At 39.2% G+C, this 14804-nt stretch overlaps 1 protein-coding gene across 2 annotated transcripts; it reads left to right on the forward strand.

Moving 5' to 3' along the window:
• Positions 1-843: 843 nt before the first annotated feature.
• PDE318 (P-loop containing nucleoside triphosphate hydrolases superfamily protein) lies at positions 844-14571 on the forward strand. Of its 2 annotated transcripts, none has more exons than XM_078584348.1 (14): positions 844-990; positions 1647-1756; positions 2589-2706; positions 2787-2851; positions 2989-3102; positions 6854-6928; positions 8399-8437; positions 8589-8660; positions 9694-9807; positions 9991-10062; positions 10627-10663; positions 11349-11464; positions 11555-11743; positions 14319-14571. In XM_078584348.1, the coding sequence occupies exons 1-14, from the start codon at positions 894-896 to the stop codon at positions 14433-14435; spliced, it is 1335 nt and encodes a 444-aa protein (XP_078440474.1). In that variant the 5' UTR covers positions 844-893; the 3' UTR covers positions 14436-14571. The 2 variants fall into 2 exon arrangements, with proteins under 2 accessions (XP_078440474.1, XP_078440475.1); XM_078584349.1 differs by having other exon boundaries at positions 11352-11464.
• The last annotated feature ends 233 nt before the right edge of the window (positions 14572-14804 follow it).

A 14804-nucleotide genomic window follows, 5' to 3' on the forward strand; every position in this document is an offset into this window, starting at 1 on the left:
GAAAACACTCATGGATAACAAATATAACATCGATACTTTTTAGTTATGTAGCATAAATTTCCAGTTAGGGACATTGGGCTGATGTCGTATGAATCTTGTATGAAACCCTTATCATAGTCATTATCATATACCATTACCGTTGTTATCAGAATGGCAGTACCTAAACTCCACTAAGAACAATTAACCCTATAATAAGGTAAATAACTCTATTAATAGCTTCCCTGTAAAATTGTGGGCTTGCTAAGCAGATAACTGATACTTATCTTTTCTTTTAAAATAAAAAAGTGATTTCCAGTTTACTTTCAACCTGAAAACAGTCTAAAACTATATGGAATAGAGGTCAAAACTGGATCTTTTATTTCAAGTTAGAACTCTTTCTTTTGTCTTTTTTAATTTTATCTCTTCTTCTCAAATAAAAAAAGTGATTTCCAGTTTACTTTTCAACCTGGAAACAGTCTAAAACTATATGGCATAGAGGTCAAAACTGGATCTCTTATTTCAAGTTAGAACTCTTTCTTTTGTTTTATTTAATTTGATCTCTTCTCAAATAAAAAAGTGATTTCTGTTTACTTTTCAACCTGAAAACAGTCTACAACTAAATGGAATAGAGGTCAAAACCGGATCTTTAATTTAAAATTAGAACTCTTTCTTTTGTTTTATTTAGTTTTATCTCTTGTTCTCAAATAAAAAATAATTTCCAGTTTACTTTTCAACCTGAAAACAGTCTTAAAACTATTTGTAATAGAGATCAAAACTGGATCTTTTATTTCAAGTAATTTTTTTTTTGTTTTTTTTTTAAATTTTATCTTTGCAATTTCATGGATGGGAATATATTTAAATGGCGATACGAGCGTTGTGAGAAGGCGCCGGACAGTGAACGACCAACTTTAAGGATGAGCGCCAGCGGGGGAACTTTCAGCCTGCTCAATCAGATACGATTGCCTTGTTCAAAGTTCTATGGTGGGAGAATCGAGCTTTCCGGGCCATCCAGTGAGCTTTTTTTCACTTGTTAAGTTGTTATAATCGCGGAATTGGATTAGTTGTGGTGGGGAAGTCTCTGTTTCTTTAACCTCGATGGTTCTCTGGGACCTCGTATTGTCGCTTGAATACCCTTTTTTTTCCGCCCAATTGGTATTTTCCGTATTTTTTTCTGGGATTAATGCTCAGTTTTCGGGTTGAGTGTTGGGGTGCTTAGATGTTTGGGTTATCCAATGCTTTACAATTTTTCCGCTTTTCTCGATTTTTTTGATTTTTGAGTTTTTCCTGTGAGATGTAGTTACTTGGTTGTTTGATTTGGGATCTTTTTGCTTTAAACATGGTCGTTTTTCTGTTCGCATAGACTTATACTATTTTGTCTGATTTCAGTGAAGTGAAAATCACCCTTATCCTAAACCCTTATTTAAATTTGATTGATGGCGTGCGCAGAAGTTTGGGTTGTCCTGTGCTTCACACTCAAATTTATAATTTTGAGTTTTTCCTATGAGATGTGGTACTTGGTTATTTGATTTGAGAATTTTTTGCTTTAAGCACAACTTTTTTTCTGTCCTTAGACAATTTTTTCAGATTTTCAATGAAGTGAAAATTATCATCTCAACACGGGGTATTCTATCTGACATTTTCTTTTGTTGTTTTCTTTTTTCTTCCAGATTTATGCACTCTGGTCAGGAGGAGAATATCCTCAGTTATCTACGTAACTCAAGAGCTGCAATTAAGCACTAAAGAAGCTTCTGCGAAAGGAGATACTGCTGCGGATAAGGTTACAGCAAGTTTTCATGACAATTCATGTAGTTATTGCATTTCATGTGGGGCGCAATTTTCGACTGTGTGATTGTGGACACTAATTCTTTCTACACGTTTTATCCAGAAAACCAAAACATATAACCTATGCAGAACGATTGTTGAGATTGTGAAATTCTCTTTGTCGTCTTCTCCTTCCTCCACTGTGCGCTCCTCGTTCATGCATCAGACACGGAGTGACAAAGAAATTTATTTCTCGCTAATTGGTTCGCCTGTTTACATTCAGCTTATAAATAGCTTAAGGGCTGGTCCATTAACAGAACTTTCACCGATCTGGGTGCTAATTTACTGGACCATTTAAAGTCGATTTGAAATAATATTTTTTGGACTTGTTGAACTTAAATGACCTTCAATACAGTTTATGAGATGAACTGGCTACGAATTTAATAAATATATCTGAGTCGGTGCAGTATAGCAGTTATTTTTACACTTGTTGACCTCCACTTCCCTTCGAGCCATAGTTTCTCTTAATCTTTACTCTGGTTGTGCTATCATTGCATCTGTTTAATTGTACCTTTAAACTGTGGAATGGATAGAAAAAAAAACGGATTCTGTGGTTGTCATCTTGACAATAGAAGACTGAACTAGATTTAATAATCAGATCTCATCTATAAACTCATTACGCCAATAGAGGCTTTAGTACTATCCGATCATACTTTTAATAGGAGATGCCAATCCGAATGCATATCTCTTTGAGGCCTACAAATTTTATGATGTTTGAAAATTTTGAGATAATGAAAATAATAAATTGAACTTTTTTTGATAAGGTATCTTTCTGGCTGTGATTTCAGAAGCCTCTAAAGGCACCCATATCTGTGGGAGCCTTTCAAATGCTGCCCATGGTGATGCCTTCGGAGGATTTAATAATGTCTGCAAAAAGAAAGGCAAGACGGGTTGGTCCATCAAAGGGTGAGGATATTCTTTCTTTCAAGCAATTTAATAATGCAATTATTTATTTTATTTATGCTCCAAACTGTTAATCTGTTCAGGTATTGTGAATATTGCAAAACGTGAGAAAAACAAGGCTGCTAAACAACTCGATGCGTTAATGAAGGTTTGTTGTTGAGCCTGTTTGTTCTTCATTTCACTTTTGAGAGGTGGTGGTTTCAATTATGACTTAATTCAGAGATTTCTGCCATTTGATGCGAAACTTTTTTTTGTCTCATTTAATGAACTCTGCGGTACATCCAGGAAATAGCCGTACCATTGAGGTTGTATCTGGAAAAGTTTCCTAAGAGATACCTCTTACATCCCTATGAACGTTCTCTGATTGAGCTAACGTTTGGCGAAGGTCATTATGAAGAGGTAACCCTTTTATTTCCATAATTTACTTAATGTAGTGATTTTCATTCCTTAAAAAAGTAGTTATTACAAATTGCTTCAGTTTTGCTAGTTTTTCTTGGGCGTAATTGTTTCAACCTTGTACTCTTTTTTAGCTCAGATTACCGTCTTGCAAATAAACCCTACCATCCAAATTTGGTTTTATGCCCTTTATTATTCTCAGTACAGTGGCTATCTGGTATGGGTCCGAACTCAATCTTTTACTATGACGATGACGAATTGAGGAAGCACAAATGGTAAAATGAAAAGGGAGAAACAGATCTCTTTCTTGATTCCAATCTCAACCAGAAGATGAGACAAGAGGTCTAGTTTTTTCAAGAGTGGGAAACACATTCTGCCATGGCTTTTCGGAGCCACCCTTTGTGACCACCCGTGTTTCTAGCCGTCATCGCTGGAGCAACCAACTATAGAACCACACCTTAAGGGGTAACTTTTGTTTCCATATGGCGCATAGAGAGGGGGTGGTTGTCAGTTCCTTAACTAAGTGTCTGTGTCTGAGCCTCGTGTAGGCATCCTAGGTAGAAAAGGATGTGTCTATCCTCCCCCAAATATCTTGTCTCATGCAGTGGATGTAGATGTAGTATGGACTGTGGCATCCTTGTATACTCCACTCTCTGGTCTGACAGGCTATCAGCTAAAGGTAAATTCAACGTACCATCCCAGAATTCCCAAACTGTTGCTTGAGGAATCGTTGCGAAGGCAAATAGGCGTGGGAGTTTTGTGCCTTGAGCTGACTAGACTTCAATCCAATAGCACAAGTTGGAGCGTTCCCTCAATTTGGTGCTGAAGAATTCTCAAACTTGGGGAAAAACCTGCCTCAACCCCTGCTAGAATGACCTTTGGACTGGAGCCATGTATCTCTCGCATTCCATCCATGGTCCTTAACTGTCCTCCTGGACTTGTGTAACCATATGTGCTTCCGATCTCGTAAGTCTGCCCACCCGCTTAGCCATTAATGCTAGGTTTCATGTCCTGTATTTTTCAATATTCCTAGCTCCCAATGTTATTTTCAAGAAAATATAAAAGGCAAGCCAATAAAAGAATCAGGTCCACGCCAGCTCAAGAGAAGAATAAGGGGATGAAGGAACCTATAAATAAAGTCTGGGAAGGAGGCAACAGGCGTCGAGTCAAGAAGCAGTTGAAGTCCCATCAAGAAGTAAGGGAAAAGTTTGGAGAGCAGGGGAAGCCTGCATCCAGAAGGAAGGATCGCTCGATCCTTGGTCCTGGTATCTCGTATTCAGCATTCCTATATTCCCATTGAATTGATAAGAGTTTTATTCTTCAAGAAGATACAAGAAGATCACATTGTCCATTTGATTTCCTTTGATGCTACCAATTGGTATCAGAGCACTGATCCTGCGATCACGCTGCTAAGAACATTTGATTGATTATTGTTCCCGAGAAGGTTTTGTGTCGGATATCTAACCGGTTTTCAAGAAGATCTTGGTTGCAATATAACCGATTTCAAGAATATATTGGTCGCAATATACTCATCCTTATTTTTCTGGCAAATCGATATACATTGCATATTATCTGCCATTTATCGTTCATTCTTGCTCACATCAAAGAAGTGCCGAGTAGAACTGTGAATGCAGCACTGATTATCCTAAAGGGGATTTCCAAGTCAAGAAAAGCCTTCCCCAAGGTGATCTCGAGGGTTTGACATTCACGGCCTTGGCTACAGCAGCGCATTACAGTAGACAGTAGTGGCAGGTAACAATCACAATCACCTGACTCCACTGCTTGATTGACATCATGGAAGAGGCAGTTGACAAGGGAAAAGGCATGTTACAAGAGCAGTCTGACTCTGCAGAGATTCTCTCAAATATTTTGGTGCAATTGCAAGCTATGAATTCGAAATTGGAGGGTACAAGTTGGACTTCTGCGAAAGAGGCAGTTGAATCCAGTAGAAGATAAAGTCGCGGAGAAGTGGCGGTATGATGAGCGAAGAAGTCAATTTCTGCTTTAACTTTTTTTATTGCAGCACACGTCCCAGTCAACCAAGTATCGTTGACAGAAGAAAAGTCTGAATTCAGGAAAGGAGACTTGCCTTATTTTAATGTTGCAAATGCTCAGAGTTGGTTAAATTGTGTGGATCATTTTTTCAAGGTCACCCTCTCTTTCACAGCTAGTCGCAGGTGAGTTTTCTAGCGTCTTTTTCATTGTAGGCTCCAAGTGTCCCCCTTCACACTGTACATTTAAAGAGTGATACGATCCCCACTCTGGGCTCGTATCGGAGGGGAGTAGACGGGTGAGGCGAGCTAGAAGTTCCCGAGGTAAAGAGGGGAAACAGGAATGATCTGAGGAAGGATCGAACGGAGGGGGCATGGATCGACCGGGGACGAGCCGCCTGAAGATGCGGTGAGGTAGAGATGATCATGAGGGACGGGGATCAAAGAGGATGAGAGAGATGGGACCTGGACGCGGAGAGGGGAGACAAAAGATCTACTTCATTCCTCTTCTTGGCTGTCCTCCTAGAGGGAGGGCATCCCGATTTAAAGGAATTACACAATAGCGAAACGATTAAAACGCCCTTATGGGCTAAAACGACGAGACTACCCCTAGATAGGATCCTATCAAGGATCCTATCAAAGAGAAGGAATGGAGAAGACAGAATAAAGAACTCCAGAGGGGGCGTGCAGCAGAAGGGTGTTAGAGTATCTCACCACTCAATTTGATCTGCTCCGGCTCTGATACCATGTTAGAGTGTCACACCATGTAAGAATTCATGCTCCCTAAGCAGCTGTCCGTCTGGTGTCTCCTGTGCCTCCTTGTGACCTTTCCCTTGTGGGTAGGGTTTACAAACGAGCGACCTACTTGTTTAGTCATTGTAGCTGGTTTAAGTGCCAGCTGGTACAGTTAAGTGGGCTGAGGCTATCTGTCATAAGTTACTCTCTCAGGTGAGAGAATAAGTGACTTTCTGTAAGTCTTTCATGTGGGTTTGATACCATATTTGCTAGAAAATGTATCAATCAACAACAAAACGCACCTCTCCGGCTTAGCCGAGAACCAATGCTGATCGGGAATAGAAATGTATCAACGCCTGCATAACCACCCAGCAGGAAGCTTCAAGACTTGGTGCTCTGCCGCTTCCCTCCACCTGGTCGAATGCAACCCAGAGCCCAGGGAGCCAGACTGTGCAACAACTTCTTGATTTCTTCTTGCTGTCGGGGGATCCCCCCTCTCATCCCCTCCTTTCTCCTTATATACTTATTCTTTCCGCCTTTATTCATTAGTGGGCCTGATTTATTTCTTCTACTAATGGGCCTGATTTAGCCCTTTTATTGCAAGATCGTCATGTGCCATCCACATGACACTCTTTTTCACACTTTTATGCAGTTGACTCTGGGTCAACCTTTGGTTGACCCTTATCTATCTGTTCTTTCTTGGGTCTTCTCTTGTAAGATATGTATAGTACCTTATCAGGGTCCACTTATGGCACGTGACCCACATACATATAAAACGGACAACAAGAGGAAAATAAGGATGGCTGGCAAAACACTTATCTATATTAGGATCTCCCTAATTTCAATTTTGCTTATTGGGATTTTTTCTCCTTTAGGAAACAGAGGGGGAAACGGCCTATGCTGTTACAGATTAGTTTAAAACAATATGAAATGAATAATAAATCACAGCTGAACTTTCTATTACCTTTATTGAAAATTTAATTTCTGTCAACTTTTTTTTCTATATTCATAAATTTTAAATTCCATAGGTTTTGGGCCGTGTGGACTCCCTGAGGAAAAGGATATTGTCTGTTGGCAAGGAACATGCATCGCTTTGTGCTCAGGTTTGAAAAGTGCAATTTTCACAGTTCGATTTATCATTCCATGGCTTACTTTTGTTGAGAGTTTGGTTGTGGGCCATTATCATTATTTTCGTGTGCTTATATATTTCTTGACATAGAACAAAATTTTGTGAATTTATATCTCGTGACAGCTTTCCAGTTTTGATTTGGACGTTTTAAATTCCAAGAAAATGATTAGTGATTTAAATAAACGTGGGTGAAACTTCCTTTGAATCGAAGAATATTGTCAAACGAGATAAACAGTGCTTTTTAGAATGTTTGGTCTCGTCTCTGGGAACAATCGTTTTGCCTAAATGGTTGATTTTTGAGCCTTGTCCTAAAGTATTGATTATTTAGCATCGTAACCTATTGTAATACATTTTCTTCCAATCATATCAAGTTGGAAGTTTATTTCAAGGGCTTTAATTTTTTTTTGTTGATTGAATTTCAGGGGCTTTAGTAAATTTTCCTTTTGTTATGCACTTCGTTTGCCATTCTCATGCGGCTGATGTATGATTATTTATTTGTTTCAGTATTAAAACATCTAGGTGTTAGTCCCTCACAATCTATTTGGGTTTAATTGAATATTGATTAATCTTCATATTGGGGAAGGAGGAAAAGAAGGGTGATACGATGAGGTATAGAAATCTCAAGGAAAAGATTACTCACTGTGAGATTTGATCCGTGAACAATCTCCCCTGCTGACCTACTGCCTTTAAGCCACTGCTTTTGTCTTCTGATATCATCATCCTCCACAAGCCAAACCCTCTCCTTGAGATGCAAATCGAATGCAGCCTAGGTCTTCTGCTCCAGAGGTCAGTTCTCCAAAAGATGCCACTCCCTCCTGTGCTCGGCCTTCATTATCATTTTTAATCTCCTGAATCCTTCTGAACGAGTTGGTTCTAACCCTTTCTTGATACATCATCAAGCTCCCCCCGCGTGATAAAACATCTGCCCATTTTAGTCTGCCGTCTTATGTCCACATGCCTCCTGGTCAACTGAAAACTAAAGTTGACCTTATCTCTTTCTTCATTCTTGGGTATTCACGAACTGAGGTGGAGAGGGACAAGACAGTGGGCCAAGCGACAACTGATCTTCAATCTTGGCTGCCCTCTTAAGGTTAGGGCTAAAAATATTTAAAGAGAGGAGTAAACTAACCTAAACACTAAATGACCAAAACGCCCCAAATGGGCTAAAACTCTTTCATGAAGATATCTGTGGAGGAATATGATCGTGGCAGGGTTTTCCATACCAATGCGATGAGTTTATCAGTAATGACAGCGCTGATTTCAAAGTTATCTCACACTTAAAGTTGTACTGTTCCAGAATGAACTAAAACTTGATTTGCTTATCGGTTGAAATTCGTCGATGTTCCTTTCTGCTGCTCCTGCTCTCTATGCTTTTTGCATTTCATTCCGTTATTCTTTGAATAAGATTGGGATTTTTAATAGGTTGGGTATTTAACCTTGGCAGTCATCTACAAAGCGTGAAGCCGAAGAAAGACTGGACGAGGTATGCTTCTGTTCAATGTGACCTAAAGCTCTTCCTTTTTCTAGTTCACTAATCTGTTATCATCGGCTCTCTTTTTTAGTACATTTATTGATTTTTTTCGTCCCAGTTTAGCCCTTGTTCAAACACATAAATGTCTCGTTTCTGAGTGCAGGGTGTAAAGAGTTTGGAACACACTTTCCACCTTCAAAGGCATGCAGTCGAAGATCTTCTGAATATTGCAAAAGTAATGAGCATTGATTTTTGACTTGTAAACTCATCACAGGGAAGATTAGATTAGATGATGGTTCTCATTAATGGTTGATGTAAAATGGATGTTAATACATTCAGCTTGTAATGTGAGAGGGGTTAGACAAGGATTCTGTGTCTTAAGTTTGTTTGTAAAAGATTTGAATTTTTGTGGACAAGATTATCCCCGGAATCCATGCTTTTGTAGGGATCAATATCTAGAGTGTACCCCAAGGTTTTATGCCCCAATAGAATTTTCTCACCCATTTTTTCCTCTTCCTCTCTTCCCTTTTCTTCTTTCTCTTTTATTGCTCTAGGTACATGATAAGATCCTCGATTTCGTTCCTGAGAGAGAAAGATCCTCCAAGGAAGAAATCGTGCTTGAAAACCACTCGAGCTAGTACACGATCCCTTGGATAAATGGTGAAAGAATAAGGAAATGCGATTATAGGCGTCCAGAGAGAGAGAAAAGAAGAAGGAAGAACTGAAAAGAGAAAGAAACAACCCTGAGCAAAACCGGATCGGTTCTTGCTCATCCAGCAAGGAGGATCTCCCGCCAGCCTGATTGCCAGTGCGATTTTAACTACCGAGCTTCTTCTCCTTTCTTGGTTTTGTTCTTTATTTATACCTTTCTCTTCCCGCTCTTTTTATTCAAATCTCTACACGTGCCTTTATGGGATTGCACGTGTGATGTCTTTTCTCTTGCTCCTTTGATATGTCTTCATGGAGCTCTTATCAATACATTCTTTCATAGCGACATATCTCATCCTCAGATCTCTGATTATGACAACGTATCTAAGTAGAAACAAAGGCTCAACATTCTTGCCTACCAGTTAGTTATCGTCTTTTAAGCAACCTCTGCATATCCATAATTGTTTTAATGCTTCTGAGAATCAGTGTTGATAACCTTGAGACTCCTTTATTCCTTTTTGTTTTCTAAACCTATTATTTGTGTTGGAACTTTATGTATAGGATAATATTATATAGATTTATTACCTTAATTTTTTTTCTTACTAATTATATGTTGACAGGCTTTGCGTGCTATGCCAGTGGTGGATCCATCTATACCAACTTTATGTCTCGTGGGAGCCCCAAATGTGGGAAAGTCATCGCTTGTTCGAATTCTCTCAACTGGGAAGCCTGAGGTCTTTGCATAAAATTATTGAAGTCTTTCTCAACTGCTCATTTCCCTGCTTAAGATAAAGTGACGAGTCTTGCATCTCTATCTAGAATGCTTCTCTATAACTTGGAAGTCTTCTTCTTGTAGTCATGGTAGCAAGAATTTTCATCATGAAATTTATCTTATAATGTTAATGACTATGCATTAGGTCTGCAACTACCCATTTACAACGAGAGGGATCTTGATGGGTCACATTAGCATCGACTATGCCCACTTTCAGGTGAGCAGGTCTCGTCTTTCTGGACTGTTTGACGTTTATCCTTTGTTTCTGTGTAATGAAACTGCGCAGTAACTCTGGGCAGGTGTGCACAAGAAATATATTTTATTTTAAATATTGGCCTCCGTCAAATCCAATGCTGAATGATATTCCCTAGTTTCATGAAATGATTTCAGGGAATGATAAACAAATAAATAATTAGAAACGGAAAGCTTGAAGCATGCCGCATCTTGATAATTTACAAAAACGAAATCTAGCTTTTCGGGTACATTTAATTATCCGAAACCAGAAATGCTTGGACAACTATTTTCCTAGAATTAGACTTTTGGTTTGTTTCCAAGTTTGTGCCTGTGTGGGGGTATGATTATCCTCCTGACAACAATAAAAGATGGAGCAGGAGTAGCGTATTTGTTCAAGACTCTAAAGCTCGGTTTTAAATCTAATGTGTTTATGAATGCGAATCAAGCAAAGTGGATCTTTGATTCGAAAATTTGAAGAAAACATAATTAAGTTTTAATTATCATTGTGAAACTTAAATCTTAATCCAATTTCTGATGACCACTGCAGGTTACGGACACTCCTGGACTACTGAATAGAGAAGATGGTGCGTTCTTTGTTTGAAAAATTTTCATTAATTACGAATGAAACATTTTCTCTACCTAGCACGGAAGTTTCACACGATGACATGGGTGGTTTTTTTTGTATTTTGAATTTCTTAATGGGTCATCTTCTCTTTTAATGCTTATCACTGCGGCATCTCTCCCTCTTCCCAGCTTTCTTTGCACCCTCGTCATGGATTCTTGTTTCTATCTTAACCATTAATATGAACTCGATAAAGTAATCATTTTATTTTGCCCCTTTAGAAAATCACTTTTTTTGGTCAAGCATAATAGTTCTAAATGTACTTTCTCCAAACGTGTGTATCTCTAGATTTTCATTAAGTATATTTTTTTGCCTATGTATTTTCTTTCTCACGAAAAATTCATCACTAAATATCCAAGCAAATGTGTATTCATGAAACTTTGTCGTTCTTTTACCACGCCCATGTTCCAACTGTAACTTAAATCGAAAAATAGCTTTTCTGCACCTGTGGAGTTCTTCAGTTAGGGTTACCGTAAGTACCTTGGATTGTTGGCTCCTAGTGGGTCTATTTCTTTTGGTTTATAAAATACTACTAAAAGCTTCCATGTTTGGAGTTTTCATATAGTTAAATATTTTTTGGATTACTTTTAAATATTTCCCTCTATAAAAAACATCTTTTTTCTTATCGATTTACTGTTTACTCCCAGCAGAAAAAAGAAATAACCTGGAGAAGCTCACATTGGCTGTGCTCTCTCATCTACCAACTGCGGTGCTCTACGTACACGACCTTACAGGGGATTGTGGGACTTCGCCATCAAACCAGGTTAGCTTAAACCCTAGAATTCATGGAATTTTGTTTCCAAAGTTGGAATACCTGATTTGTCTCTTTATTGTGGGATCGTGGTGGACGAAGTTTGCTCTGTACAAGGAGATAAGAGAAAGATTCAAGGACCACATCTGGCTTGACGTGGTGTCCAAGTGTGATCTTTTGCACCTCCCTGACAGAATTACTGAGTCAGACGATGAACTAGAAAACTACAAATCTTTTGGCCCCCCTGGATCAATGCGGGTTTCTGTGAAATCTGAATTGGGACTTGATGAGGTTAGTGACTTCATTTGTTCCTCTTTTTATGCGGACCCAAAGATATTACCTGTCAGTTAATCATTTTCTTTGTTGCCATTTCCTTTATTGTTTCCTTGTTATTTCCTTTTATAGGATACCGTTACATGTAACCCCCTTTGTGTCCCATTATACAAAGGGTACTAGGGAACTGATCAAAGATCTATCAAGAAGTTATGTTTTCTGTTTCTCCTTCTTGGATCTCTTGATTTCTCCTCTTGTTGACAAGGGTTTGTTATAAGATTCCTGTGGGTAGAAATATCGCATCGGTGTCAAAAACTCAGAACGATGTGGATTGATCTCTTGAACTCAAGAAATGCCAAGAATAGTAGTATTCCAAGATAACGCCAGAAGATTCAAGAGTCAGATAGAGAGTTCAACTAGAATGTGGTGTGAGGGGGAATCACAGGGAGAGAGAAGAAAGGGAAGAAGTAGCTCGGACAAGCCGGATTGGCCTTGCCCCTTAATGGTGGCAAGAGGATCTCCCGACAACCAGCCCGCACTCTGGCATGAGCTCCAAGAAATCAATATCCCCTTTCTGTTACTGGATCCCTTTTATTTATAGGTAGATAGTTGACCAGTAATCTCCTCACACGTGGCTTGAGGAGCTTGGCATAGGGTATCGTTTCTGTTTTTTTATTTTCCAAATATGTTCGAGGTAGTCCCGTCTCAGTTTGGTAGAGGTAAGATTGTCCATCTACCCCTCTGACATGGTATCAGAGCGTGATCCATGAGGAACATGTGGGAGTCTATAGTGGTTCGTGTCGCCATCGTCTGTGGAGAGTGAAGTCCTCGGCAAGTCTGTGGTGGTGTTTGTGCTGAGGAGTTGTCATCATGATTTATTGTGGAAGCCTTGAAAATTCAAGAAGTGTCTGTTCTGAATTCTTGGACGCCCTATGAAGTCAATGAAGTTGTCGTCAAGGCTTCGGTTGTGACCCTGCTGTGGAGTCGTGGTCAAGCCTCCTTAATGTCAGAGTATTCAACGTTGATGCCATCAATATCATTATACAGGGGGTACAAGGGAGCTGATCAACGATCTATCAAGAAGTTATATTCTCTGTTTCTGCTTCTTGGATATTGATACGGGCTTTGATCTAGGCTCGTATCAGAGGGAGGGTAGAGGATGAGGTAAGGTAGAAATTCCCGGGGTAGAGAGGTGAAACGGGAAGGGTAGGAGAGGAGGCCGAGCAGACGGGGTGAGGGATTGGCCGGGGACGAGCCGCCTGAAGACGCAGTGAGGTAGAGACGATTACGAGGGCAGGGGATTGTTGAGGGAACGAGAGAGATACCAGACTTAGACGAGGAGAGGGGTGCCAAGAAAACCTTACTTCAATCAACTTCTTCATGGCTGCCCTCCTAAAGGGAGGGCATCCCTATTTAAAGGGAAATACATAATAGCAAATGACTAAAACGCCCCTGTGGGCTAACAAGACGAAATTACCCCTAGGATCCTATCAGATATCTTGATTTCTCCTCTTGTTGACAAGGGTTTGGTAGAGGAAAGATTGTCTATCTACCACTCTGACATTACCTTATATTGCCAAATCGCATCCTCAAATCTTTGCATGTTAGAGTTATGCCCCTGTTGATTTTTTAAGATAAGCCCATTTTCCTATTCATATTTTTTCTTAAAACCCCTAATATTTTTTTGCACTTGTAATCATGTCCTTTAGATGATCCACCCATAGGGGATCTTCCTACTGGCTCGGATCGGGCCAGGTCTAATGTATTTATACTGGCGCATCTCCAGTAAGTAGTGGCATGGAAGCATGTTCGAATTGTAGACTGAATCTTTAGTCTGTGCTCGAGTTTATATTGACGTTGCGCCTCAGTGAGGGCTCTAAGTAAAATAATGCATTTATTCTCCGGTGGCTGGGGTTCAAACGTCCGAACTCAAGGCAATTTATTTGTTCCATGAATTTTATCTCTATACCCTGAACCCTAACCCTCAAATATCTACCCAAAGGCAAAGGTATCACTGATGTGAAGTGTCAGAAGTATTAGACCTAAGCTGGCCAAGTGTATAACTTTTTTCCTGGAGATTAATGTCCCTCAATTATAAAATGAAGACGGAGAAATGTTCAATGTGATGTCAGAACTGAATATCAATCTCTCATTAGGAGAGAGATTTGACATGAGAGAAAGAGATAGATAGAGGTAACAGACATTTATAACCTTCTTGGACTTTGCCATGTACCTTCCACGTTCAATTTTTTGTTTTCTTTTATTTCTTCGGTTGAGAAAGAGAGACAGAAGGCATGGACGCCAGTACTGTTAATCCCCATTTTTTAAACTTAGGTTACATAAATATTTTTGGGCCTTTTGAAGCGTAATGCATGCCGCTACATTAGCATCTTAATTTTGTAAGCCAAAAAAGGAAATGAAATTTTTGTGAAACGCTTGTCACGTCCCTGCTGATTTCTCAAGCCTTTCCTAAAATTAAGAATTAGATATATCCGTTTGTAACGTTAAGATATTCTTCTGGTGATCTTTAATTGGACGTAGCTTAATTCTTTTATCGCAAAACCTCATTTAGTGTTTGTCATAAATATTTCAGCTAAAGGGCAGAGTTCATGATTTGCTCATGTCTCAAATGAGTAGGATCAAAGAGGAAGCAACTGAAGGGGAAACTTCTGACCTAGCTTCCTCAGATAAGGTAAAATCTGTAAGGTAGACTGTCATTTTTTCTTTTATGAATCAAATGAATATTCTATCCGCCAATTTTGGCCAAACCATTATCCGAGTTTTGATATTGGAAATGGTTGTAAAAAACTTTAAGCATTTTGAATATAGAGACATTTCTTGGAAAACTTGAAGTATCTTTCCCTGGTGCTGTGAAGAGATCATGTTTCTAGCAACCCACGGGAGAGTTAAATATTTTCCTATTCTAATGTCACACACTTACATTTATAAACTTTTAATACTAATGACTTCAATTTCAGAAATGGTGTCCTTTTTATTGTTCATAAAAATAGCTACTCTATAAACCTACGTCTAGAAAAAAACATCTTGATGGTATAATGCCTGTATTAGGTTTGTGACA

The sequence above is a fragment of the Wolffia australiana genome, chromosome 12, assembly GCF_029677425.1.
Source record: "Wolffia australiana isolate 7733 chromosome 12, ASM2967742v1".
Lineage (NCBI taxonomy): Eukaryota > Viridiplantae > Streptophyta > Magnoliopsida > Alismatales > Araceae > Wolffia > Wolffia australiana.